Genomic DNA, 23,696 nt, shown 5'->3' with positions numbered 1-23,696 from the left:
TAATGTAAGAGTTTTATATGCATTACATGTTACCGTTGATTTAACTCATGTAATGTGAGATCCAAGTGCATCTCCAAGAGTTACCATATTACCACATTTTCATCACCCACCAACATTTTATGTCTTTCTTATCATATCCTAGGTAAAGGATCTTCACATGTTTGAATGCATGTACATTAAATCATTTTAGGATTATAATTGTATTTTTTAAGAGAAATAGTATTTATTATATCATACTAAGAATACCTCATCCAAATTTTCACTAGCACATTGAACAGATTGATTGTTGCCCATATGTGAAGGAATGCTCCCAACTCGTATTTCCTAATAATTAGTAGTATAGATATTAAATATTGTTTATTTATAATAAATTAGTATTTTATAACCATACATTTACCTCATGTGGGGTTACCACTACATTATAGCTATTAGTAGAGGAATGCATTTGGTGTTGGAGAATTTAAAGAAACATTTTCAACATTTTCAACATTATAGTCAATCCAATTGGTATATGTATAATTGTTTAGGTATTGTAAGAAACAATACTTACTTTTCTACCTAGCACAAGATTCCTTAATTCAGAAAATTTTATAGCCATATCCTTCATTTTGCCCTCTAAGTTACTGATTTTATCTTTTAATTGTCGATTTTCAATCTCCAATTCAATATTTGAAATGCGCTTCCTTGGTTCAGGTCCCCATAAATTTGTTGGAGTTGGACCTACTCCCATCAAGCACACTCGATCACGCCTTTCTGGTTTACCGATGATTTGAGCAAAAATATCATCTTGGGCGATGAGTTAAAAAAACACCACAAATAAAAAATAATCCAAGTATAAACCATAATCTCTGCAGATGCATCATTGATAGGTCTGCCATGTATGTGTTCTTTTAAAAAGAGTAGCCCTGTCTAATACTTCCCCAGCCTCTTCTGCCTATTTTCATATATACAAAATTAATACCTTATGGTTACCAAATAAATTTTAATAGTTAATTAGAAAATATAAAATTGAAACTTTACCTCTTTGCGAATCCGTGCTAAACTTTTTGTTCCTGCACAATGGTTTATTTTCTTCAAAGCACGATTGTTTTTGTTTACTTTGCTAAATGTCTAATAAAGAAAAGTAACAAAAACAATATATTAGTATATGTTTATATAAGAAATGATTTTAATTTGCATACCTTAAATTTTTCTGATTGCCACATTTGAAGCAAATTTACCACTGTTCTTTAACAACACGATCCGTTGGAGGAGTAAGTTGTTCTTCTATTGGAACTTTAGGCTTATAAAAATCCTGATGTAGAATGCACTTCCATTGCTTCCATTTTGCAGTTAGGTCCTTTAAACACCATTCTTTACGATCATCTGAAACATCAAACTTATCCTGCATTGCATATGTAAGAACGAAATTTTATATATCATAATTCGTCACACATATTTGATTATTTGAAAAATGTTCAAAATAGTGAATAAATTGAAAAGAATACCCTGATAAAACCCCAAGCACGATCTTTAGTTGTATTCAATACTTTCTTCCAACTATCCACATCAACAAGTACAATATTTCCATTATGTGCTATTGTGCTAATAAACTGAGACAATTTTCCATCTTCTGGCTGACCATACTTATTAAAAGATACAGAAATACGCTCATTATCATTTATTTTATACACATCTTTTCAAAAAGTGGGGCCTCTTGTTTTCTTGTGCTGTGAAGACTCTATTTGTGGGGGTAATTGGTCTTCAGTTTTCTTCTGAGAATGATGAGAGGGCAAAGGGCTACTTGGGGTTGAGAAGCTTGAGGGTGTTGCAAATGAGATTGCTGTGGTTTTTGTGTTTCAGTCTCTTGTTTTTCAACTTCCCTATTTAATTAAGAATTTGGGACGTGCTACACTCGATTTGTTTGAGATCGTTTTCTTTTTGATGCCCTAGAAAAAAAATCCAAGGGAATCAAAATCAGATGGTGCAACAAAGAAAGCCCATCTATGGTGTGGCCCTCACAAGTGCCCAAATATCAGTTACTGAACAAGTTGCTGAACTAAATGCATTTGGAACAACATGAAGGTTGAATGGCAAGCCAAAGAGGGGCTCTTATAGAACTCTCATAGAATATGATGCTAATAAACAATATCAGAATTTATTGGTTTCCCACCATTCAATATATAAAACATAATTTAAAAAAAGTCAAATTCAATGAATGCTTGTATAATGCAGAATTTGTCTCTGGATGGCTTGCCTTCACAAAGAGAGTTTATTGTCCAGAGCATGGTCTTCTTTCTTGACCTGGTTATCACTTTTCTTCTACTTTGAGAAACCAATCAATATTAGAGACAACCTAAATGGAAGGGAAGCTAACCTCCATAGTAACTTTATGGGTATGTTGGGCATTTTCATGTTAGAAGGTTTTACTAAAGGGGGGTCTACATGGAATTGTATCAAAAAATTTAGGGGAGATTTCAGCAATAGTAATAAACTTCAGGGGAGGTTTCAACAATTTACCTCTGTTTTTGTACATTAAAAAAAGCTTGATATCAATATCCAATAAGCCAAGAACCGCAAACAGAATGAACTAGCACTAGATAATTTTGGTGGGCAAAATATTTTTGCAACAAAAAAAACAGTTATTTATGTCAAATAGGAAATGACTCATTAGGTGACCTAGCAGATTCTATACTTATAATACAAAAAAAAAAAAAGCAGGTTCTATACTTCTGTGGAGGGACTGCCATGGATCAAAGAGCATGCACAAATCATTTCACCGTATTCTCTTAAATAAATAATAAAAAACAACCATCACCTAAGGTAAGTCACAGGTCTCTGGGGTCTTGAGACTTGAGAATGAGAGGATAGAGCTCATCTTTGGCATTTATTTTTTTAACACAAATTGCAATATATTTATAATTGGGGTTCAACTATGATACTGGAAAAAAAACTTGTAACTAATCAACTAGTATCATAAAAGTTGTAAGTGGTAGCCATATCTATAAACATTTGAGAAGAGTTATCAATATTGCTAGAAAAAGTATGGAAAAATTGAAATACGACCCCAGGGGCAAAGGCAAGTGAGTATGCCTACCTGATCCGAACTAACCCCCTGTATAGATCCAGTTCTGGCATGGAACACCCTCCATCATCATCTTGGCTACCATTTGGACAATTTTGGATCGTATGGACTATGGATGCCATAGGCTCCATTTGGAAGGAGTACAAATACAACTTTGCCATTCAAAAGAATCAGCAAGATGTCGTAATACCTCATCATTATCATTACGTTTATCATAATGCCACCTCATGTCAGAAGCTGCCTTTAATGACATAAACAACTTCTTTAGCCTCGGCTTCAAAGGAAAATGTCGAAGAACACAAGCAACAACCTTCTTACTATTTTTCTCTGAATTTAATGTCTCTCTCTTCCATCTTGATTCACCACAATGAGAACCCGATTCTAAATTTGCATTCTCCTTCCAAAACAACATACAGTGTTTGGGACATGCATCTATTTTCTCATACCCGAATCCTAAATCTCTAATTATCTTCTTTGTCTCATAATAGTTCTTTGGACACCTTTCACCTTCAGGAAGAGAATCTTTAATCAAAGCAATTACCATGTCAAATGACTTAACTCTTGAAACTCATCATTAGCATTCTTCATTGGAAATGTATCATATAACATTTCATGAATATCATCATGTATCTCACAAGGGTTAGCTATTGGCTCATGATATGGTACACGAGGCAATGGATCTTCCCATGGAATTCCCAATGCCTACAATTATTTACAAAACCCCTAGCAAAAAGATGGCCTGCCACCTCATCCCTTGTTGCCCATCTACCATTGCAATAGTTTATACATGGACACAATTTTTCCATCCTATTATGAATTAGCCTCAGCCCAGTTCAAAAAATGAACAACTCCATCTATGAATTCATATGTATTCATACATTGACCAAAGATAAAATATGAGCCCTTAAAATGTTGAATCTAACCTAGATATATAAGAATCTTTTCTTTATAACAATTTTACCTCTGCATATACATCCAACTCCTATCCCCCACCATTGAGTGTTTCAACTAATCTGTAATATTAGTATATAAAAGAAAAAAAATGGAGTTCATGAAATTTAGTAATTGTCATGCAAAAGCCTTGCTGCCAATTGAAAATCTTATTTGATTAAGCAAAAAACAAAAAAGATAAATAATCACATAGCAGATTTATAAAGTCCCCTAAAGCTCATCACTAATTCACTATGTGGGTTAGCACATCTCATGGCAATATGATAACATATAAAGCATATACACATCAGAATTTTAAAAAATAAATAACCTATGGCACTCCAATATCAATAAATCTTATAAATATTAAAATTAACCCACAGAATTAGAAAGAAAAAAATCCTCACCATGCCGGTTAGCATATCCATAGCACTCCAATATCACACATCTATGTGGTGGATTTATTTAATCCCCTAAAACTCCTCCCCATGCCAGTTAGCATATCCATATCACTCCAATATCATATAAAGCATGTTCATAGCACATTCCATGGCATTCCAATATTAGAAAAGATAGCCAAAAGAATAAACAAATTAAACAATGAAGTTGTTACTTACATCATTTTCCAAAGCAACCTAGATGTCACAAAGCCCACACAAAATGCCTTATGAATATAATCAATCCTATAAATTCACAATAATCAATATAAGTAAATAATCTTAAGGATAGGATAAAGAATTTTAGTATCAGAAATGAAATCATTTAAAGGAACCTAGGAGTATATATCTTAATATCTCTAAATGCCAATGAATCCCACCCATTCTAGGTCTGACCTAAATCTGTTGAATATAGTTATGCTTGAAAAGGTTTGAAGACTTGTGCCTTTAAAGCCCTAAAATCTCAAAACCCAGTTTTGAGGTTCTTTGCTTTTTTTAGACTTAAAAGTGTTGATACTTACATAAATATCAAGTCCTATCGTAGACCATACACTTACAAATGGCCCAAAAGTAATGTGTAGAGCCTATAGGCCTACTCCCCTAGCCTACAATTATCATATTAATAGAGTAGCAGCCCTATGAAACATTATATTTAGAGGACAGGTTAGATAAATGACTCTTGTGTGGCTGGAAATTAAATGACCATGAATTTGACACATGAAATTTATGGTGGTCTCCCAAAATTTAAAAGGAAAAAAACTGCATAAGCCATCTTACACTTCTATGAGCATGGTTCTTCAAGGGATCTGTTGGAGAGATTTGAATTGCCCACTTGGCCACCTAATGCAGGTGTGTGTTTGTCCAAACATTGAATTAGACAGATGATATTCTACATTTATGAGAGGATTTCATATTTAATTCATAAGTGTTGCATGGCAACATACTTTTCAGTTATGATTGTTTTGGGAGAAAGACTGAAACTTCAGCAAGTAATTCCATCCTTATTTGGTACATCTTGGTTCTTCCCTTGGAAAGCTAGGGTTGAATCATTTAAAAAATGTTCAAGAGTGACAGTTCTTTAGTCAAATTGGGAAGAGAGGAAAGAAGTAAACAGGCTCTGATTGAAAGAATAATCGTAAAGGTGACAACACATTGGGTGAGGACAACTAAATTATTTCTAAACTTCACATTTGATGATATTTTTAGACAATAGCGAACTATAGCTGCATCATTGCAGTGAATGTGTAGAGACTTCAGTAGTAAAACCAGTAAGAGAACAAGCTCAAATTGCCTATCATAATGCATCTGGAGACCCCTTCCCTTTCATGGGTCCATCAAACTTAATTTTAGCGGATGTCCTTTGGAAAAATTGGACCCTCGGGTATTGGAGGCATAAGGAATGGAAAAACACTCCCACATTTGTGATATGTACAGACATGCAATTAATAAACGAGTGACTGATTCCTCCTCTTGACTCGAACATAACTCAGCTATACAGGATTTGAAGACCAAACCACACCCCTAGCCCACAAAAATTCATATTTTTCTTGATGTTTGTAGGGGTTTAGGGGGCCCCAACTATGCATACTCCAATTAGAAAAAAAGGGGCATGTAAACACATAAAAACTATATTTAATTGGTAGTCTAAATAAGCTATAACTGAAAGAACTCTAATGCATAATTTAGAATATTGAGCACAAGTTTAGATAATAACACACCTTTGGGAAGAAAGGTCCAGGCTGCAGTCTTGTCCTCTATACCACTAACAATGGGATCCTAAACAAAAAATGATAATAATAACAATGAGTAAATAGTTTACTAAAATATATAAGAGAAAAAGGCAAAGTGTTCAAAAATCTTAAATTCCATTACTTCACATAATGCATATCAACAACTGCCACCATTGCAATGCCAACTATGGAGATAGCTATAAGCACAGAACAAGTGTAGTGCCAACTGCCAAATGCAAGTTAATAAGATTTTATCAGAAACCAATTCTAAAAACTGTCATCCAAGTAGAATTTAGCCAACTTCCAAAAATAGAAAGGTGAAGAGGTGGTAAAAGTATCAGTAAAATTTTCCTGAACATGGGTTTGCTTTAGAAAAAAAAATCTTGTCAATCTAATATTCTAACTTATGAAACTTCACAAATAAGAAGTGCTGCCTAGAACTACTAGTCCTGAATATAGTTCCGTGGGGAGGCAGAGACGAAAGAGGTAAGATATGGGAGAGAAGACGAAACAACAGTAAAGGGTTTTTGGAAAGAAGAGGGTGTTCTGTCTTGAGAGTTGGGAATGTACAACCTTTAATTTTGGACTTTTTAATTAAAAAATTCAAATAAATAAAGATAATGGTTTTATGTAAACCCCTATACACTCTAGGTAGGGAAGAATTCCTGCCGACAGTGGACATCCAAATTTTCCTCATTATCCACTCCTGAGTCCTGACCCTTTTGAATTTAGAAACCACCAGAGGAAGTAGCCACAAAGGGGGAACCAACCAAACAGCTTCAGAACCCATCTTTCCTTTTGCTACCAGCATATGAGCTGCAAAGAGATAGAAACACGGGCAACAGAGAACAACTTGAAATTTACACCTGACAGATCATATAAATCATGAAACAACGGATCAAAAGATTTCTGGTTTATAGTATTAGCAACATTGACTGAATCACAGAAGATACTAAGTTCTTGAATTCCTAGGCTTAAGGTAGCAAAGCAACGTACACTCTAAAATAGCCACAACTTCAGCGTATTCAGCAGACAGAAGTGACTTCACAGGATCCGCAATTTGCAAACAAAAAAAACACCACATGCATTTGAAATCCAAAAACCCTACAAATCCTTGAACTCCGACCACCTACACAAATGAATACCATGCGAGAAGAGATCGACGGAGAAGGGAAGATGAAAAGAGTGAAAGAGAACAGAAACGTGCGAGTAGGATGGAATGTGTGGGCTACCCAGATGAACACCACGCGAGTAGAGATCGATAGAAGGGAAGACGAAAAGAGTTCGATAGAAGGGAAGGAATGTGCGAGCAGAGATCGATAGAGGGAAGATGAAACGCGCGAGCGGGAAGGAAATGCACGGGTGAATAAAATTACAAAAATACCCACACAGATAAATTAGGCACGGTTTCATATTGCTGAGAAGAAAATATAGCATCTGTTATTTTTAAAACCATCTCAGTAAATTATATTATAGCCATGGGCTATGATACGGTGGCTAAGCTATATATGAGAAGGCACCATATAGCCACGAACAAAACATATGGTTGCTATATATGATTTTTAGCAACTGTTTTTTTTGTATGTTGCTGGAAATAGTGAGAGAGAGAGGGAGTGTTGCGGAAGATGGGGTCACTGTAATTTTGGAGGAGAAGATCTGAGGTGTGTCTGAAAACACTGTTTTTAGAACGTTATTTGCCCCCATTCAGTTTTATTGAGTTTGCTATTAGGTTACAGGCAAATTCGTTCCCAGGATATAACAGAGCTTTGGGCGAGAATCTGCAACCAGCAAAGTTAAAGAGTCTCCAAAGAAACCTTCTGTGAGACTGTAGCAGACCGGACTGAGAGAGAGAGAGAGAGTGAATTTCAAACTTGTGTGATTTGGAGTCTGATTCATGCTCCTTAAATAATTTGTGAAGAGGTATGAGGAAAATGTAGGTGCTGGTTTAGAGAAGGCACCTTGAACAGTCACAATTTCAAGCATTGTGACTGTTTAAAAAGTAGTTAACAGTTGGTGACTGTTAACTTTGAATTGTGCCTCTTGATCACACCCGATCGAATCGTGACCGTTGATCTCATCAACGGTGATCAACAGTCAGCAACACACCAAAACCAAAGCTGCCCATCGCGAGCCACGCAGGTGCGAGCAAAGTGCGCCTCATTGCGCCGCACACACGCGCGCGCGTTGCACGGTATCGAATCCCCATACTCTCCTCTACTAATTCTAAGGAGTGTAAATCAGCTCCTATTGAAATACTGAAAACAAAACTTATAATTTTCCAATGTGGGACAAGTTCAAAACTGGGTTTTTGTAAGAGAAAAACTGATTTTTCAATCAAGTGTGCAGGTGAAATTTCTCATATAATTGACCAATCAAACCCATTGGATTTAATCTCTTATGAGATTAAAATCCAACAATCCCCCACATTGATTGATCAATTACATAGTTCTCTCTTAATCCAAATTACTATGACACAGTTATGCATACAAAAGGTGTTTATCAACTTAAACCTCTTGTTAGTATAGTTATCTCAGAGCCTTGTCAAAGTTATTGGTGGTAAGACCTTAAACCAATTACTCTCAAGACAGACCGGAGACACCTATACACATAAAAATGTCCAGTCTTTGCAAGAGTTTCAAGTTTTGCTCAGCACTGTTATGGCCATGTGCTTCTTTCCTGGTTTCATGAACAATCCCGAGAGCAAACCCAAACCCTCATGAGAAGCGGCACCACTTCTATGTTCACATAGGTGAAGTTCCACTATGTGCTCTGTTATTTGACACATTTCAGAACTTCATTAAGAGTTTATCTCAACCTCTCATCATAACAGACAGCACTGTTTATGTTGTGATGGGAAATTTCTCAATGTCAGTGCTAATAGTCACATTGCTGTAACTTGTTGTTACCCATTAAACCCAATACTGATGGTTTTTTAGTTTAGATTGGGTTACCATTACAGGTGACTAAGTAAAGGGTTTTAATCTCATCTCTTTGGTTGTCATTCTTACCAATTCTCTAGCCAAGCCCTTGGTAAGAGGATCAGCCAAATTTTTACTTGACCTCACATAGGTTATAGTAATGACTCCATCTTGAATCAGTTGCCTAACAAATTCATGTCTCAGACTTATATGTCTGGATTTAGCATTGTAGGTACCACTGTAGGCTCTTGACAAAATTGTCTCACTATCACAGTAAATGGAAATTGGAGGCATAGGAATAGGCCAAAGTTTTATATCCAATAATAAATTTCTAATCCATTCAGCCTCTTTTCCAGTAGCCGCTAAGGCTATGAATTCAGATTCCATGGTCGAGTGAGATATACAAGTTTGTCTCTTGGATGCCCAAGAGATTGCATCCCCACCAAGGATGAAAATCCATCAAGATGTGGACTTGTTATCTCCATTACCGGTAATCCAACTTGCATCAGTGTACCCTTCTAGTACAGCTGGATAATCACAGTAAAATAAGCTGAGTTCCAAGGTTCTCTTGAGATACCCAAGAACTCTCCCAATTTTCTTCCAATGTTCTGCACCGGGATTACTTGTAAACCGACTGAGTTTACTTACTGCAAATGCAATATCAGGTCTGGTACAAAGCATAACATACATCAAGCTCCCTACTGCACTAGCATACTCAAGTTGTGCAATTACTCTACCAGTATTTTCTACTAGTTTTATACTAGAAACATATGGCGTGCTATATTCTTTAAACCCTAAATGCTTAAATTTCTCAAGTACTTTCTCAATATAATGTGATTGGCTTAATGCATAACTACTACTATGCTTTTTAACTTTTATTCCCAAGATGGTATCTACTTCTCCTAAATCTTACATCTTGAAGATAGAGGATTAGTAGTTTTTAGTTTCATTTATGCCAATCATATTTGTACCCACAATAAGCATATCATCAACATAAAGGCACACAATTACTCCATAGTTTTCAGTGAATTTAGAGTAGATACATCTATCAGCACTATTATGTTTAAAACCAAAAGCTATGATGCAAGAATCAAATTTCTCATGCCACTGTTTAGGTGCTTGTTTTAATCCATATAGTGATTTAACCAGTTTACAGACTTTTTCCTCATTTCCAAGAAGAACAAATCCTTCTAGTTGTTCCATATAAATCTCTTCATTTAAATCACCATTTAAGAAAACTGTTTTAACATCCATTTGGTGAACAGATAAGTGATAAATGGATGCTAATGCTATGAGTGTTCTAACGGAAGTTGTTGTAGCCACTGGTGCATAGGTGTCAAAGTAATCAATCCCTTCCTTTTGACTAAATCCTTTTGCTACCAATCTAGCCTTAAAAGTTTGTACAGTTCCATCAGTGTTGTATTTTCTTCTAAACACCTATTTACATTTTATTGGTTTTGATCCTAGAGGCAGATCTACTAGTACCCATGTGTTATTTGACATTATTGAATCAATTTCATCATTTATAGCTTCCTTCCAAAATGCAGCATCTCTAGAGGTCATGGCCTCACTGTAGGTTTTTGGATCATTTTCAATGTTTAGGACAATAGGTATCTTATTTAAAATCTTCTCTCTATCAGCCTCAACCAAAAATACAATTGACTGAGTAGAGATAAAATCATAACCTACATGTTTCTTTGTTATGTCTTTGACTTCTTTTAAGTCCTATTGCAGGTGTTACAGTTGTGTCATTTCTTCTTTCAGTCTCATTATTATCAATAGGTATTGAGATCTGAGTTTCTCTGTCATTTTCTGTAGGTTCAGAACACAGTTTATTTTCAAAGAATTCAATATCTCTAGTTTCAATTATTATGTTGGACTCTAAGTCTAGAAGCCTATAGGCCTTGCTATGTTCTGCATATCCAACAAACATACTTTTCTTAGCTCTGAGTCCTAATTTGGTTCTTTTAGGAACTGGAACTCTATAATATGCTAAGCACCCCCACATTTTTAGATATGTTAAATTATGCTTTCTTCCTGTCCATAATTCATATGGGCATTTGTTATTAACTCTATAAACAATTCTGTTATGTAAATGGCAGGCTATTAGGAGTGTTTTCCCCCACAGGTTTAAGGGTGCATTAGCTTTTAACAACATGCAGTTTATCATTTCTGTAAGTGTTCTATTTTTCTTTTCAACCAAGCCATTATGTTGAGGAGTATAGGAAGCAGAACACTGATGTATTATTCCAAATTATTCATAGAAAGAATTAAACTCATTTTTAAAGTATTCAGCACCCCTATCATTTCTAAGGATTTTAATTTTCTTTTCTAGTTGATTTTCAACTTCAGTCTTATATAGTTTAAGCATGTCAAAGGCTTCATCCTTAGTTCTCATAAGGTAGACATATGTGTACCTAGAAATGTCATCTATAAATGTTATGAAGTATCTCTTACCTCCTCTAGTTAATACACCATTAAGTTCCCAGATGTCATAATGGATTAGTTCTAGAAATTGAGAATTTCTCTCAATATTAGGGAAAGGTTTCTTAGTCATTTTAGATTTTACACGTATTTCACATTTTTCAGTTGATTCATTTTAGATTTTACACAAATTCAAGTGTGCTAATCTATCATGCCATAAAGAGAAAGAATCAACAATATAAGCAGAAACTTTTCCTTCATTAATACTTAATTTGAACATACCATTACAACCATATCCCTTTCCAACAAACATTCCATTCTTGGATAGGATTAGTTTGTCGGATTTAAAGACAACTTTGAATCCCCTCTTACAAACAAAATTTACTGAGACCAAGTTCTTTCTAATGTCAGGAACATGGAGAACATTCAGGAGAGTTAGTGTCTTTTCAGAGGTGAAGTTCAACTCTACGTTGCCTTTTCCAGCAACTTTGGCACATGTTTGGTTTCCCATCTGTACTTCCTGGCCATCAGTCACTTCTTCATATGTCTTGAACAAGGAGTTGTCCTTGCAAACATGGACTGTGGCGCCTGAATCAAACCACCATCCAGAACACGATTCTGCCATGTTGACTTCAGTAATCATGGTCACGAGATTGTCTTCTATCATGTTTGCAGACTTGGTTTTGCCTTTCCGATGTCGGCAGACTCGGGCATAGTGCCCCTTCTTTCCACAAACATAGAAGGATCATTTCTTATTGTTGCTCTTCTTGAAGTTCCCATCCTTCTTCTTCACTTGTAATGCAGGGTTAGTCTTCTTCGATCTGTTTTCCACAAAATTGACCTTAGAGTTCAGGATACCGGTCAGGGACTTATCCCTACTGTCTCTAAACCGAGACTCTTCTTCAATACGAAGGTGTTGCTGAATTTGCTCCAATGTAAGTTTTTCAGCCTTGTGCAGAAGCTTCTTCCTGTAATCCTTCCAAGAGGGTGGAAGTTTGGCAATGATTGCTCCCACTTGAAAAGATTCAGGAAGGATAATGTTAAGGGATCGAATTTTATTGACTATCACCTATAGTTCATGAACTTGCTCTAGTATGGGTTTATGATCGTTCATGGTGAAGTCAAAGTATTCTGCAATAAGATACTTATTCGTACCTGCTTCTTGCACTTTGTATTTGAATTCCAGGGCCTTCCATACTTCTTTTGGAGATGTAAGTTCCTTGTAGAAGTTGTAGAGCCGGTCTGATAAAGCATTCAGTATGTGTCCTCGGAACAGAAGTGAGTCATCTTCTCGTTTTGCTCTTTCCTTCTTTAGTTTCTCTGAGTATTTGTCAGTGGGTTCAGAAACTGGTTGTAGATTCGGTTCCAACAGATAGTATAGCTTCAGTGTGGTCAGAAAGAAGATCATCTCGTCTTGCCATCGGCTGAAATTTGCTCCATCGAACTGGTCTAGTCGAACAAGATCTTGGTTCATCATCTTGATCGAAGTCATGCTTGCTTCCGCCTCCATTGCAGTATAACGTTCTAAAATTGTTGGGGAAGATGGGGTCACTGTAACTTTGGAGGAGAAGTTCTGAGGCGCGTCTGAAAACACTGTCTTTAGAACGTTATTTGCCCCCACTTAGTTTTACTGAGTTTGCTATTGGGTTACAGGCAAATTCGTTCCCAAGATACAACAGAGCCTTGGGCGAGAATCTGTAACCAGCAAAGTTGAAGAGTCTCCAAAGAAACCTTCTATGAGACTGTAGCAGACCGGATTGAGAGAGAGAGAGAGAGAGTGAATTTCGAAATTGTGTGATTTGGAGTCTGATTCATGCTCCTTAAATAATTTGTGAAGAGGTATGAGGAAAATGTAGGTGTTGGTTTAGAGAAGGCACCTTGAACAGTCACAATTTCAAGCATTGTGACTGTTTAAAAAGTAGTTAACAGTTGGTGACTGTTAACTTTGAATTGTGCCTCTTGATCACACCTGATCGAATCGTGACCATTGATCTCATCAACGGTGATCAACGGTCAGCAATGCACCAAAACCAAAGCTGTCCATCGCGAGCCACGCGGGTGCGAGCAAAGTGCGCCTCATTGCGCCGCACACACGCGCGCACATGCGTGCACGCATGTTGCGCGGTATCGAATCCCCAAACTCTCCTCTACTAATTCTAAGGAGTGTAAATCAGCTCCTATTGAAATACTGAAAACAAAACTTATAATTTTCCAATGTGGGACAAGTTCAAAACTGGGTTTTTGTAAGAGAAAAACTGATTTTTCAATCAAGTGTGCAGGTGCAATTTCTCATGTAATTGACCAATCAAACCCATTGGATTTAATCTCTTATGAGATTAAAATCCAACAGGGAGGGAGGGAGCTTTATATTCTGATGATATCTATATACTCCGACACATTCCAAATCAATTCCAACTTCCCTCTTTCCCAGGTTTCTGTCATCTTTTGTTTTGTACTCTGCAATCTGCGTTGTCACTGAGACTCTTACTACAACAAATCTTTTTAAACCATGAGGTGTTTCTCCGATCATGAAAGCAATATCCCTTTTCTTTTTTTTCTTGGTGGGAAATTACCGAAATCAGTCTCTTTCCCAACCTTTTGAATCTAGCATCTCATTTCCCGACTTTCTGTCACCCCATTTGTGGATGTTGGCTTTGTATTAGGAGTCTGAAAGCTTTCCGTGGAAAGCACTTTTGAGTCTATTATTCGGTTTTAATTTGTAGGAATTTCAGATATTGAATAAACTCTATTGTGCTTGTCTCTCACATTAATTTCCTTTCTCCTGGACATCCATTTCCAGTTGGTTGAAACTCATTACAATATGGGAAGAGAGAGAGAAGCGGAGGGAACGGAGAGCGGCTGTCATCGGTGGTTTGAGTTGTAACAGCAGTGGTTGGAATGAGGTTAGTGGTGGTGAGGAGCAAGGGGGTGTGTATGTGTGTGTGTGTGTGTGTGTGTGAGAGAGAGAGAGAGAGAGAGAGAGAGAGAGAGAGAGAGAGAGACGGTGAAGAATCTTCACTACCCGTGGGTCCAAATGGAGAAGACAATGAACAGTAGATTTGTTTATGGAGAGTGAGAAAGAGAGAATGGGAGAGAGAAATGATAGTGAGAAAGGTCGGGGAAGAGGGAGTTTTTCTTTTAAGGGCAAAAAGGACATTTCATCCTTTTTCGATTTAACGACAATAGCAATTGTCAGAAACAGTAGTGTTACTCTAAGACAATAGTTAAATAGTAAAGATAAAGATAGTCAATTAGGTAAACAGTAGGGGTAGAGTTAGTCAATTGGCAAGGGCAACACTTCTTTTATACTTCTTCCTATTTCTTCTATTTGTTTTCTTTCCATGTTTTTATGCAATCTAAGGTGGCACTAGAAGAATTGTTCTTGGTGAGGGTCGATTTACCCCTCTAATCATGTTCTGCCATGTGGCAAGAGAAACACTTTATGCCACCTCAGAAATAAACGTGGTAGGACCACACTTGAATGCACCTCGGAGATTGATTTATGAAACCCAAGAGAACTCCAACCTAAGTAAAGAGTATCTTGGTAAATCGACTTATTGGCCCAGAGAACTCACCCAATTTGGCTACATTGCTCTCACAACATACTTGTTCGACCTAGGCGGTCCGCGACCTGAGGGTCTCCCTGACCTCAACACGCCTCCAACTTACGTGGTATGCTTTCTCTCTTCTCCATTTGCACTAGATATTCAGTCCAAAGCGTACGCGAACACGATGCCTACCTGGCAACAATAGGCCTGCTCACCCCTACTCTGCGGGAAGTAGATAAAAGCACCCACAGTGTCATGTGGATGCATCTTGGAAGCAACGGATGGATAAGCACCAACAGCCCAAACATGTAGACACGTCACCATTGAGCCTCAAGGTCTATATAAGGGTGACTCTTCACCCTTAGAAGGTATGCATCTTGGTGACTCTTCACGTCACCATTAGCCCAAACATATACTCTTGCTTTGATTCCTCCTTCATTGCTTCCTAATAATCTCGGAGAGCTTGATACTGACTTGAACGTCAGAGTTCCTTACCCAAAATATCCCCTTAGACCCTCTAACATCATTTTTCTTATAGACTTAGCTTCTATCTACACTTGCTGAGCTCCGAGTTGTCATTAACAATAGGGATCCAACACTTTCGACCATCATCAATTAGTAGGGATCCAACACTTTCAACCATCATTGATTGGCACCATCTGTGGGAACTCTCAAACATAAAGGTCATTCCCTTTTTTCATCTTTAATCATCATGTCTTCCCCAAAGAACGAAGGTACTTAGCAAACAGTGGGAAGATCCTCCTCTGGAGGAAACCATCAAAATATCAAAACCTCTATAGCACCACATGGATGTCTGCCTTTGAGCTTGGGAGGAGAGAGAAGCAGCTTGACAGCAGCCGGCTCAAGAGCAACTCATCATGCCAATGGGGGGGGGGGGGACAACTTCTGATGTGGAACCAAAATATTTGATTGCCCGCACCTCAAGTAGTCCCTTCAACTCCCCCAACACCACAAAAAAGACAACTAGAGATCATGAATCCCAACCGGTCTGGCACCTCAGGTGCCCTAAAGCTCACCAGGGCATCTCCTTTCTCACTTGAACTATTCTTGGAGCCGCACCCTAAAGACTTCAAAACACCGACCCTAGAGACCTACGATGAGGCTGCCAACTTGTTAGACCATGTTAAAAGATTCCAAGCACTCATGCTACTATAAGAGGCCTCAGAGGCAAGCATGTTCCTCTCCTTCCCAACCATACTCTGGAAAACAACTCAGTTGTGGTATTCGAGACTTGCATCGGGCTCTATCGAGAGTAGGAAACAATTTAGCGACCTATTCATGGCACATTTTGCAATGATCCGATGACATCCAAAGACCACTACCAATTAATCAAATGAACATTCAGCAACAACCTAAGGAAATCCTCCGACAGTACATCTAGAGGTTAAACATAGAGGCCCTCCAAGTTTGCAACGTCAACTCAACAGGGGTAGTAGTAACAACCACCCATGAGGTTAAAGACAGTTATCTCTAATTCTCCCTAGCAAAGAAGTCACCCCAGAAGATGATTGAATTCCTCAATTGGGATGAGAAGTACATGAACACAAAAGAGGCCATCAACGCATGGGGAGACCATGAGGAGAAGGAGAAAATAAAGGATTAAGATGAGAACCAAGGAGAAAGCACTGGCAAGTGAAGCCCTGACAAAGGAGGTCCATCTAGACAATCTTGAACAATGCCTAGGCGAACTCCGCCTAGATGGTACCATTCCTACACCCCACTAAATGTCAAAAGGGGTGAGATCTTGATGCAAATCAAATAGGCAAACTTCTTGAAGTGGCCCCTACGCATGAGAGGTAACCCAACAAAGAGAAACCAGGATCGATACTACAAGTTTCATCAGACCACCAAACATGATACAAACTACTGTCAGGACCTAAAGAACAAGATCAAGGAGCTGATCCAATGTGGCTACCTCAAGCACTTTGTCAAGAGAGACACTTAACCTGCTAAGCAGCCTAAAGACTAAGAAGAGGAGGTTGAAGAAGAAGAACTCATTAGAGTAATTGCAATGATTGTTGGCAGATCAATAGTGGTTGGGTGCAGCTAGACCGCCTAAAATGTGTAAGTTCAAGAGCTACAGTCTGGAGAAGGCAGCCTGCCTTTGAAGCAATCAAAGCCAGGTGAAAAGGATTTGAAGGATGTTTGCTTACCTCACAAAAATTCTTGGTGGTAAAAATGATCATGATGAACTATGAGGTAAAGTGCATTTTGATAGATAGTGCTATCTCTGTTGGCATTTTATTGCTTGATTCCTTTGAGAAGATGAAACTCGATTAGAAGTAGCTCGTCCCAACTGACATACCATTGGTTGGCTTCGGTGGGGACATAGTTCATCCAATTGGGAAGATTAACTTGCTCTCCAATTGGGAAGATTAACTTGCTGGTAATAGTGGGGACCACACTAAGCAAGGTTAATGTGATGACACAATTTTTAGTTGTTGAAACACCACCACTGTACAATGTTATATTAAGTCCTCTTGTTTTTCATGCCCTCCAAGATACTGTTTCTACATAGAACCTCGTCATGAAGTTCCAAACTGAACAAGGGATAGGTGTAGTTTGGGGGGATCAGTTCCAATCAAGAAAGTGCTATGTTGTGGCATTAAAAGGAAAGCAGTCATTACCTGTCGAACTAGACTTGTCGGTTGAGATCGACAAAAACCAAGGACAGCCCATCGAACTAGACTTGTGTTGGTGCCTCTCTCTAAGACCAACCACAAAAAGAAGGTATAGATCGACTCACTCCTCTCATACCCTCTCTAAGCTGAATTGGTAAGATTCCTTTGATTAAATTTTGATGTTTTTTCTTGGGTAGCCATTGGCATACCCAGTATTGAACCTACTATTATTACTCACAAACTAAACATGAATCTGAATTTTATACTTGTGAAATAGAAGAAAAGGAACTTCACCCCAAATCAGTGGAGAGCAATTATCAAGGAGGTTGGGAAGGTCCTAAATGCTGATTTCATACGAGAAGTAAATTACTCGGACTAGATAGCCAATGTGGTATTCGTCAAGAAGGCAAATGGAAAATGGTGCATGTGTATTGATTACATCGACTTGAATAAAGCCTACTCGAAGGACAGCTTCCCACTCCCATGGTTTGGCTAATTGATATCACCCCAAGATTCAAGCTACTGAGCTTCATGGACACCTTTTTGGGCGACAACGAGATTCTAATGGACCCCTTAGAACAAGAGAAAATTAGTTTTATTACTGAAATTGGATTGTACTTCTATCGAGTCATGCCTTCGGCCTCAAGAATGTCGGGGCAACTTATCAGTATCCTTTAAATAAAATATTTAAGGATTTAATAGGAGAAAACATTGAGGTTTATGTTGATAACATGGTGGATAAAAGTAAGACTTCTATATCGCATATAGCTAACCAAATAAACCAAAGTATTTGAGGTATTGTGAAAATACCAATTGAAGCAAAACCCGAACAAATGTATGTTCGACATCATGTCGAGAAAGTTCCTTGGTATATGCAACATGATGTGGCATCGAAGCCAATCCCGAGAAGATCCAAAAAATCCTGGATATGTAACCACTGAGGCCTTTTAAGGAAGTCCAAAGACTCATTGCTTGAGTTGTAAGACTTAGTCACTTCATGTCTGGCTTGGTAGGAAGATGCTTGCCATCTTTCCAAGCAATCAAGAAGGTGAAGGACTTCCAATGGAGCAAAGAGTGACAATATGCATTCGACAAACTAAAGGAATACCTCAACTCACCTCTACTATTGGTGACGCTTAAGTTCAAAGATGAACTCCACTTGTACTTTTCAGCTAGCAACGAGGTTGTCATCTCAATACTGGTCTAGATGGTAGAAAAAGTGCAGTGACCTATTTACTATGTAAGAAGAGTCTTACATGAAATTGAGACTAGGTACCTGAGCATTGAAAAAATCACCTTTGCCTTATTTATCTCAACCCAAAAGCTATGACTTTAATTCTAAGCCCATACCATCATCGTTCTTACTGACCAACCACTATTCCAAGTCTTACAAAAACCTAAAGTATCAGAGAAACTCACTAAATGGAAGACTGAACTTAGAGAATTCGACATCCAATTTGAATTGCAACATGATATCAAGGTTTAGGTATTAGTTGACTTCACCATTGAATACACTTTCAGCTCAGTGATATAGGAGCCAAATGAACCATCGGTCAACTTGGAGGCACCCACTAGCATGGAACCTTCATCCAGCCCATAAGAAGAGCCTTGGATCCTCCATGTAGATGGTTCGTCCAACCAGAAAGGCAGTGGAGCTAGGTTAATTCTTCTCAGCCTTGACAAATTGAAGATAGAGTGTGCCCAACGATTTGGATTTAAAGCATTTAATAACAAAGTTGAGATCAATGTAAGGAACATAGAAGTTTACAGTGGTTCTCAACTCGTCACTGTCCAAGTCAATGGACAATACGACTACTGGGAACCCATGACAATCAAGTATCTGGTGAAGGTACAAGAGCTCTCCCAGTAATTTGATTCATTTTCTGTCCACTAAATCTTGAAGTCTGAGAATGCACAGGTTAACGCACTTTCAAAGTTGGCTGGTTCTATGGACAACACTCGGAGGACCATTCACATCGAAGACTTATTGCACCCTAGCATAGAGAAAGCTGTAAAGGCTGAAGTCGCTCTAGTACAGATGAATGAATCGAGCTAGTTTAACCCCCATTATGGAGTACTTCCATAATTATCAGAAGCTTATCAGAAGCTCATATGCCTTCGATTTACCCATCATCCGAGCTAAAGCTTAGAAGATCTAGCGTCGATCTACTCGTCAGCCGAGGTGAAGCTTAGAAGATCTAGTATCGATCTACCTCCTACATTATTATCAATGACCAACTGTATCAGAAGTCCTTCACTCTGCCTTACCTCATATGCCTTCAACCTACTGAGGCAGAGTACGTGCTCAAGGAAATCTACAAAGGAATATGCAGTGAATACTTAGGGGTAGGTCACTTACCCAGAAAACACTTCAGCAAGGCTACTGCTAGCCCACTATGAAGGAAGATGTAGTTCGATTAGTCCAACAATGTTATCGATGTCAATGCCATGCCAATGTACCTTGTAAGCCTACACTAACCTATAGTACCTCACTAGTTTGTGGTCATTTGCTCAATGAGGAACCGACATCCTCAGCCCTTTTCCACCAGCCACGGGCTAACAAACATTGCCAGTGGTAGCTATTGACTACTTCACCAAGTGGGTAAAAGCTAGGGATTTTGCAAAATCCAAGATTGGTGCACCAGACTAGAGATCTAGCAAAACTTCACTTCAGTTTCCTATAGCAAGCCGAGATGACCAACCAAATGATTTCCCATGGTTTGAAGACCTGGCTAGCTCGAGCTAAGGGACAATGAGTGGAAGAGCTCCCCATCATATTATGGGCATACCAAACTACAAGTAGGATAACCACCAAAGAAACTCCCTTCAACCTCACTTTTGGCACTGAAGTGGTCATCCCTACTGAGATAGAGGTATTGACCTTGAGATTGGAGACCTACATTAAGGTAGAAAGTGACAACAAACTCTGGAGCAACTTGGACCTGATAGAAGAAGTGCGAGAAAAAGATAAATCCCGAATTGCGGCCTATCAGCAATGTGTAGCTCACTAGGACAATGCCCGAGACTTACTGTTGTAGAAGCATAGAACCAAAAAAAGAACCTTTCACTCAAAAGTAGGATTTGGTATTGGATGGTGTATATCCAACTTTGCTAGTATGCAGTGCATTAGAATGTATCTATACATTGTGAAGCATCCCTTGGTTTATGTTTCTAGTAGAAACATTTTATGAATGTTTTAACTCAATAGTTTCAACCAAACATAAAATTCACATTTAAACTCCAAACACCTAGGTGACACTACTGTGGCAGCATTTTCAAGTAGGTAAATCAGTTTCAACAGACCAAATCCTCAAAAAACGTTCGTCTCAAGTAGTCATGGTACCAAACATCACCTTAGTTAATTTCTCTTAAGGAATTGTTCAATTTAAAACCTTAAACTGTTAGGTGAGGTCTGCAAGTATGTTTTTATTCTCTAACACTATCCATCACGCAAAAGCCCATTGGGCATGAAGCGTGGACAAGAAATAGGCCCACCAAGGACTTGTTTGTCACAACATAGATAAGAATGTTTACATTTTCTTTAAGCCTATGGTTAGTTTGAAGGAAAAAGTAAGAAAAGATCAAAAGAAGGGAAACATAGAGAAAGTTTTGTAGGTTTTCCTGCTTTTCCCTTCCTTTCCCTACTTTTTCTTTCAAACAAACACAGTTTAAATGTTGACTATTCGAATTTGTTTTATGCACTTTTTTTTTTGTTAAAATGTCTCCTGAAAATTAGGAATTTGTTTGGGATAAGGTTAAAGTGACATTCGTAGAGCGTTACTGTATCTTATGAAATCGCTAAATGTCAATAGTGATGACTTTTCGTTCACCACTATTTCTTAGAGTCTAAAGTGATGGTTTAGGAGCATCACTATAAACCCCTAAAATGGTATTAAAAAAAAAAGTAAGGAAATGGTCATAACCACCACTATAAATTAATTTTTAAATATAAATTTATTTTAACTGAAAGAAACCTATAGTTTATCCATTTGTACACAAATATATATATATATATATATATATATATATATATATATATATATATATATATATATATATATATTTAGTAAATGTACACGTGTAAACGCACGTAACAATGTCAATAATAAACAAAGTAAACAAGCATGAAGCATGCAGCATGTTAGTGGCCAATTCACATTTAACCAAGAATTGTATTTAAGAGAAGAAAAAACTGGTTTGATTAATTTATAGGCTATTGAAAGGCATTTAAGAATCGTCAGTTCTGTTCCGAAGACCATTAATTGTCTTAGTAGTAGAGCTGATTGCAATAGTTGTTTGGGCTGATGATGGTATCATCCTTACAGATGGCGTTGTGAGTTTATTATCTCTCTGAAATGGATGAAATGTGCCTCCACCTTTCTTCATTTCAACCACCGATGGCTTCCGATTAAGATCATGCATTCTTGCATTCTAATTTTAGTTTAATCAATCCTAAAAAAGGAAATGATGGACTTTTGTTCCTCTGTTGTTTTCCAAAAGAAAGAAAGATCTTAATTTTAACCTGATTTAGGGATGGATCTGGGTCTTGGTTCCATAATTGGATAGATTTCAACCAGTCAACCTTCTTCCTTGGGCTTGTTTGATTCTTTGTCTTCTTCGGAAGAGAAACCCCATTTCAAAGGAATAAATTTCTCCAACATAGGAGCTTCGCTTGATGTCTCTCTGAACATTCAGATTGTCCAGGAAAATGCTCTGTGGTGGTTGCAAGCTGCTGCCTGCATGTCTCAATGGCTGAAACACAAACAACCCAGAAGAGAAGAAAAACATCAATACATAAAGAACCCACATGAGAAAAAAACCAAAGTCAAGAAGATTCAACGTGCAATCTTATGATAATGGCCATTGCCCACAACTGGGTCGCGAGATTCATTACTTAGGAAGTAGAAAAGCCATGAATGATGAGATGGGTATATGAGGGATACCTTGAGTAACATGCTCCAGACAGAGAGGGAGCTTGCGACGGAAGACCTGGATCTTCGATGTTCTTCCTCCAAGGATTCCATGTAAGTCTGACACTGTGCACATTTTCTGTGTAATTAGCCATGGTGGTCATGGGGAAATCTGTACCAAAACCGAGTGTGGGAGCATCTCTTTGAATGCGAACATGGGGGTGTTCCGTTTCCATTATGGTGGTCATGGGCAGTTTATAAATAGTTACAAGTGGATACTTTGAATGGTGGATAGTTTCTGAAGTGAGAGTAAAGGACATATATGTCCTTTCTTATGCTAGAAAACATCAAATGAAAAATCCAGAAAAAGGGGCATTCGCTCTTTTATAAGTAGTATATATATATATATATATATATATATATATATATATATATATTTAAAGGAATGCTTTCAAATTACAGCCTCCCACCATTTAATATATATATATATATATTTAAAGGAATGCTTTCAAATTTAGGCACATGTAGCTAGACATGTGGCATTTTATGAGAATTTGATGCTAAAACTCACAACCCACTACCACCATTTTCAATCAACTCCTAAAAAAGTTATTATGCACAACCATTTTTGTCTACATTTTATCAATTTCAGTTAATCATTAACCCTCTCAGTATCATAACAAAAGAAAACTATCCAGATTCTAATAATTATTGAAAAGTTATTTTTTGAAATAAGTAGTTCTTGAAATTTTAATAATAATTAAAATATTAATAAATATAAATTTAATAATATTAATTCCATAATGTAAATTTAACATTACTGATTCCTTGTACTTAGAACGAGGTCATTCACTAGTTTCTATTAAAAGAAATGATGTCATGAAAGATAAAAGTTACAAATGTGATTTTCATTCAGTCCTTTTGCTCAAATTACATTACAATTTCTAAATTTCTTTACTAAACTATACAATTAACAATTAAAAATTTGATTTAATGTTTCCATCCACACATCTTAAGTTGCTCCTTACATATGTTTAACCTAAAAAGAAAATAACAAAGAAAAAAATTAGATTTTACATTTATCAACAAAGTC

General features: G+C 37.4%; 1 protein-coding gene and 1 long non-coding RNA gene across 13 annotated transcripts; both read right to left on the bottom strand.

The window, feature by feature from the left end:
* Window positions 1–472: 472 nt before the first annotated feature.
* Window positions 473–7,542, bottom strand: LOC148872698 (uncharacterized). 12 transcript variants are annotated; one of them, XR_016106769.1, is made up of 8 exons: window positions 7,158–7,542; window positions 6,880–6,977; window positions 6,304–6,387; window positions 6,150–6,207; window positions 4,612–4,677; window positions 1,221–1,384; window positions 1,021–1,110; window positions 473–934 (listed from the first exon to the last, which is right to left on the bottom strand). XR_016106769.1 is itself a non-coding variant. In XM_088968038.1 (8 exons), the coding sequence occupies exons 1-4, from the start codon at window positions 7,243–7,245 to the stop codon at window positions 6,186–6,188; spliced, it is 240 nt and encodes a 79-aa protein (XP_088824164.1). In that variant the 5' UTR covers window positions 7,246–7,482; the 3' UTR covers window positions 473–934; window positions 1,021–1,052; window positions 1,182–1,384; window positions 4,612–4,677; window positions 6,150–6,185. The 12 variants fall into 12 exon arrangements, 6 of the variants coding, with proteins under 6 accessions (XP_088824164.1, XP_088824163.1, XP_088824166.1 ...); XM_088968038.1 differs by having other exon boundaries at window positions 1,021–1,052; window positions 1,182–1,384; window positions 6,932–6,977; window positions 7,158–7,482; XM_088968037.1 differs by having other exon boundaries at window positions 6,806–6,977; window positions 7,158–7,453.
* Window positions 7,543–21,870: 14,328 nt separating this feature from the next.
* LOC148872697 (uncharacterized) lies at window positions 21,871–22,833 on the bottom strand. The gene is made up of 2 exons (XR_016106591.1): window positions 22,637–22,833; window positions 21,871–22,445 (listed from the first exon to the last, which is right to left on the bottom strand). It is a non-coding gene; the product is annotated as an uncharacterized LOC148872697 (long non-coding RNA).
* Between the last annotated feature and the right edge of the window lie 863 nt (window positions 22,834–23,696).

The sequence above is a fragment of the Nelumbo lutea genome, chromosome 2 (assembly GCF_056320005.1).
Source record: "Nelumbo lutea isolate HS-2025 chromosome 2, American lotus-T2T, whole genome shotgun sequence".
NCBI lineage: Eukaryota > Viridiplantae > Streptophyta > Magnoliopsida > Proteales > Nelumbonaceae > Nelumbo > Nelumbo lutea.
The sequence above is the reverse complement of the archived record's forward strand: the minus strand, read 5'-3'. Positions and strand labels throughout refer to the sequence as shown.

What these genes read in the sequence shown, in the direction of transcription:
- LOC148872698 (XM_088968035.1), bottom strand. Translation starts at nt 7,245, where the DNA reads ATGTGGTGTTTTTTTTGTTTGCAAATTGCGGATCCTGTGAAGTCACTT. An exon ending in AGTTGTGGCTATTTTAGAGT is followed by an intron (nt 6,978 to 7,157) that starts GTACGTTGCTTT and finishes ATCTCTTTGCAG; the next exon opens with CTCATATGCTGGTAGCAAAA. An exon ending in AATTCTTCCCTACCTAGAGT is followed by an intron (nt 6,388 to 6,805) that starts GTATAGGGGTTT and finishes TGCATTTGGCAG; the next exon opens with TTGGCACTACACTTGTTCTG.